Source organism: Galeopterus variegatus, unplaced genomic scaffold (genome assembly GCF_000696425.1).
Source record: "Galeopterus variegatus unplaced genomic scaffold, G_variegatus-3.0.2 Scaffold7736, whole genome shotgun sequence".
NCBI classification, from domain to species: Eukaryota; Metazoa; Chordata; class Mammalia; order Dermoptera; family Cynocephalidae; genus Galeopterus; species Galeopterus variegatus.
Genome location: NW_007733847.1, coordinates 61,709 through 66,029, shown reverse-complemented (window position 1 = coordinate 66,029; position 4,321 = coordinate 61,709). Strand labels below are relative to the sequence as shown.

General features: G+C 48.4%; 1 protein-coding gene across 2 annotated transcripts in view; it reads left to right on the top strand.

The window, feature by feature from the left end:
* WBSCR16 (Williams-Beuren syndrome chromosome region 16) overlaps window positions 1-4,321 on the top strand; it is a 40,515-nt gene that overhangs the window by 32,011 nt on the left and 4,183 nt on the right. The window contains exon 10 of one of the 2 annotated variants that reach the window (XM_008592287.1): window positions 1,874-1,959. In XM_008592287.1, the coding sequence (XP_008590509.1) occupies window positions 1,874-1,959 (86 nt within the window). Of the gene's footprint in view, window positions 1-1,873; window positions 2,517-4,321 lie in introns of those variants that run through there. The other variant, XM_008592286.1, reaches the window with a different exon arrangement.

Here is a 4,321-nt window from a genome sequence, read left to right as displayed (position 1 = left end):
CCGTTGCCGGACACGGAAAAAAAAAAAAAAAAAAAAAAAAAAAAAAGACATCTGTGCTCTTTGCCCTCGTACTAATGTGAGGACTGTTGCAGATGGCCACCCTCTGTACTGGGGTCCTAGCTACCACTCAGTTCTTGTCTGAATTCTACATTTCAGGGGTCTTCAATCACGCAGGCTGTGGCTGGGCTTTTCTGGCTGTGGGCTGGAGTTTTGCCTGACTGTGTGTTAAAGCATTAAGTGGTGGCAGTGGCAGCTAACTAAGGTGAAGAATTTCTTGCCACAGCTTAACCAGAGCAGTTACTTCCATTTATAGATAAGTCTAAATCTTGTGAAAATTTTACAGCTATTTTTTTTTTCCTTTTTGTCTTTTTTACTGACCGGCAATGGGATCGCAACCCTCGGTGTTGCGCCCGCACCGCGCTCAGCCAGTGAGCGGGAACCGGTCTCCACATGGGATCCGAACCCTCGGCGGGAACGCCGCCATGCTCTCAAGCAGCGCACTCTCCAGTGCGCCACCGGGCCGGCCCACAGCTATTTTGATTTAGCAAATAAGAGTCATAGGGACTAATTCTGGGGGCAACAAATATCTATATTTTCCACAATGTTCTAAGCTTAAACTCTGTGCAGAGTCAAATATTTGGAAATCCATGTGAAGTGTTTGACTAGAGTAGATTCTTTCCTGTTTGCTGTCAGGCCCTGCAGGCATTTCTGATCACACCAAAATGAAATCCCTATCTGATTTCCCCCTCAGACCCCACGGCCACCCTGCAGGTGTTGGTCACTGTTCCTCAGTAGAAGGAGCATCAGAGCTTGGGCTCTTGCCCTGTCTGTGTGCCCAGAATGTGTAGAGGACCACTTGGGAATTAGAGTGGGCTGGTTTACTCTGTGGTCTGCTAACAATTTGGGGGCTAGACAGAATCTTTCTGTTAAACATATGAGATGTGAGTACGGAGGACAAGGTTGGTGTCAGCTTGTGACGAAAGGATTCCTTATTTCATCAGCCCAGGTCATCTTAGTCCTCGCTTCTCCACATCATTTCCTCCTCTTTCCATGATGATCCAAACCTGCCAGGTAGCAGGTGGCGAGGTGGAGACTCAGTGCTAAGGAGCACCCAAGTGGGTATGGATGAAGTCAGACCAGAAGGCTGGGCTCTGGGAAGTCTGGAGGTCCTCCCTGGATGCATGCGTCCCCCAAGCCCCCATGTAGATTCAGTGTCCTGGGTTAGCCTCATATAGCACCCTGTCCTTTTCCTTTATGGCACTTTTTACAATTGTAAACGTGAGTGTATTGGTTTGATCACTTGTTTATTTCTAACTCTTTGACTAGATCAAGTCCCATGAGGACAGGAGCCATTTCTGTTCAGTCACTGTCCTGTCTCCACCTCCTAGGACACAGACGTAGGCCTAGCACAAATGGGCACCCAATAACTATGTGTCACTTGACTGAATGTTGCCAGGATATGGAAACCCAAACAAGAAATGACAAATTGCCCCTATTTTCACTATCAAATTAGATAAGCCCAGGTGGAACCAGGATTTGTAGAGGGCAGAATTCGATCAGACATAAGTGTGTGTGGGGGGGTGCATGTGGGGCGAGCAGAATGGGCTGGGGCAGGAACCACCTCTGCCACAGCCCCATGCGTGTACTCGTCTCCCAAGTGGGTGGACACGGTGCACGGCCTGGGCTTGGACGGGTTTTTGGTATGGGGACAGTTTGTAAGACACTCACTTTTCCCTTCAAAAGAAAGCATTAATAACTGGTAAAAATGGAGGTTAATAGTGGGCTCTGTTTGTACCTAGATCTAGAAAGTCTCTTCTTGGAGACTTGCTCTTTGCCTAGCCCCAACCAAGCCACTGTTTTCCTTTCTTTGCAGACAAAGGAGAGTTGTTTGTGTGGGGCAAGAACATCCGAGGGTGCCTGGGAATTGGTCGCCTGGAAGACCAGTTTTTCCCCTGGAGGGTAAGGCTGGATTGGATGGGTTTGCAGACGTGCTTAGAGAGCACGTTCACCTGCTGTAGCAGTGGGTGCCCAGTGTGCAGTTGGCTGGGTTGAGGCTCACAGGACCCACTTCCATTGGGATCCTGGCTGCCCTCCTCCCACAGCAGTACATTCTGCGGAGGCATCAGTGAGACGCGTGAAGAGCAGTGATGGATGGAGCAAGCCCCCAGCCCCGCCCCAGGCTCCCAGCTGCAGACTCACTGCCCCTGAGTCCAGTGGTGGGTCAGCTCACTCCTGGCTCTGCAGAGTGAGAGGTTGGTGGGAGGGACCTACACAAGTGTTCCAGTCCCTGTAAGAAGCCCTATCAGAGGCCGTCCTCGGGAACATGGAGCAGGGAAACAAAGGCACATGGTTGCATCAGAGAGCAAGCTCCAGGCAGGGCGGGCGAGGCTCCAGAGACGCTCTGGGAGGGCGATGCTTGAAGGAGTCGGCATGCTGGGGGCTGTTTATGGATGCCCATGTAGTGGGATGCTTTATAATGAATTTAGAAGAGAACAGGATGGGGCCGGCCTGGTGGCACACTGGAGAGTGTGCCGCTTGGGAGTGTGGCGGCGCTCCCGCCGAGGGTTCGGATCCTATGTGGAGACCGGTTCCCGCTCACTGGCTGAGTGTGGTGTGGGCGCAACACCGAGGGTTGCGATCCCGTTACTGGTCAGTAAAAAAGACAAAAAGGAAAAAAAAAAAAACGAAGAGAACAAGATGTTTAATATTTAGGTTATAGCCACCAAAGTAAAAAAATAAAGGCTTTTCTAAGGGATAGGATGCAATTAGACAAAAAGGCTCATTTCAAAATGAAAGGGGAAAAAGATTCTTTCTTAAATTGTAGTTTATCTTCACCAGTGTTGTTTACTAAGTCAATTCTTTAAGTTATTCTTAAAAAAGTAATTTTTTTGAATGCAGAGCATATGTTCATGGTACATAATGTGTTACGAAAAATAAGTTTCCTACTACCCAGCTATGGGTTCTGGTTTCTTATGTTCCCTTCTGGAGCTAGTCTTTGCATAGAGACTTGTGCGTGTGCGTGTGTGCGCATGTGTATATGTGTGAGTACATGCATATGTGTGCCTGAGCACACTTGTATGTGTATGTGCTTGTGTCTGTGTGCATGCGTAAGTATTTCATTGGAAAGTTGGATTTTAGTAATGTTTTGTGATTGTGAAAAACATTTTTTAAAAACACTTGTAAAAATGAAGAAGTGTATAATTTAAATAAAGTAAGGATTTATCTGCCAAAAAACCCCTGGAGCATGTTCTGAAGCACTTCCATATTTGGGGGACTATGTCCATTGGCCCTTCCTTCGGCTATTTTTCCTGGATTTCTGTGAACCCAGCAGGCCCTGAACCCCTTTTTTTAAAATTGTAAGTGGAGACTGTAAGAGAACAAGTCGAAATGGAGACTTAAAACTTGTTAGGAAAAAAGCTTGTAGACTAGAGTTGTTCCCAAGGCAGCTGGACTTGCCAGCTCGCTTCCTGAGCCTGGAAATAGCCTCATGTGTGAGGATGGGGAATTGCCAGTGGACAGTGGGCAGCAGCTCAGATCACGTGAACATCAACACCGTACATACCTCACTTGTTCTCTTGGCAATTCCTCACTGCTCTCTCTATAACTCTTCTTTCAAAAAGGACTTCTTTCTGATAGGAGGCTTGGGAAGCAATTGCAGCCACTGGGTTCTGGATGAATGAACACTGACGAGGGCCTACCCACCTGCCTTCATGTGCTCTGGATTAGAGTGAGGTCAGCCCTGAGACGAATCAAGAATGTCTCCTTGCTGCAGTGGCACATGCAAAGTGTGGCCTTGGTGTGGGTCTGGAAGCAGAGGCTGCTGTGCTGACGCACTTGAGGCTCAGGTCTAGCCGTGCTCTTACTCCTACTCACCAGTCATTCTTCTGGGCCTTGCTTCCCACATTCAGGCCATCAGAGGAGGACTGCTCCATTCTGTCCTGTGATGGCTGCATTTGGTGCCAGGCCATTGTCCTCCCTCCTGCACATTCAGTGAGCACTTAGTGTTTGTGCAAGTGAGCTACTTTGTCCCTTTGTCACCTTTTGAGTGGGGGTGGGAGGATTGAGGGGAGGTGCTGGGGTCTGGTGTGTGGCCCCTCCTCTGTGCAAGCTCTAAAATGAGAGGCAAGGCTCAGACAGGATGGTGGCAACAGCCAGGGTTTGGTTCAACTAGGGAGGATCCTGTAGAGATTAGATTAGGCTGTTTTTGGTTAGTTGGACCTCACTCCAGTCTCTTCTATCGCACTCACCACCTTTTTTTTTTTTGAGGCTGGCTGGTATGGGGATCCAAACCCTGTTTTTAAAAATTATAGGTGATTTTTAT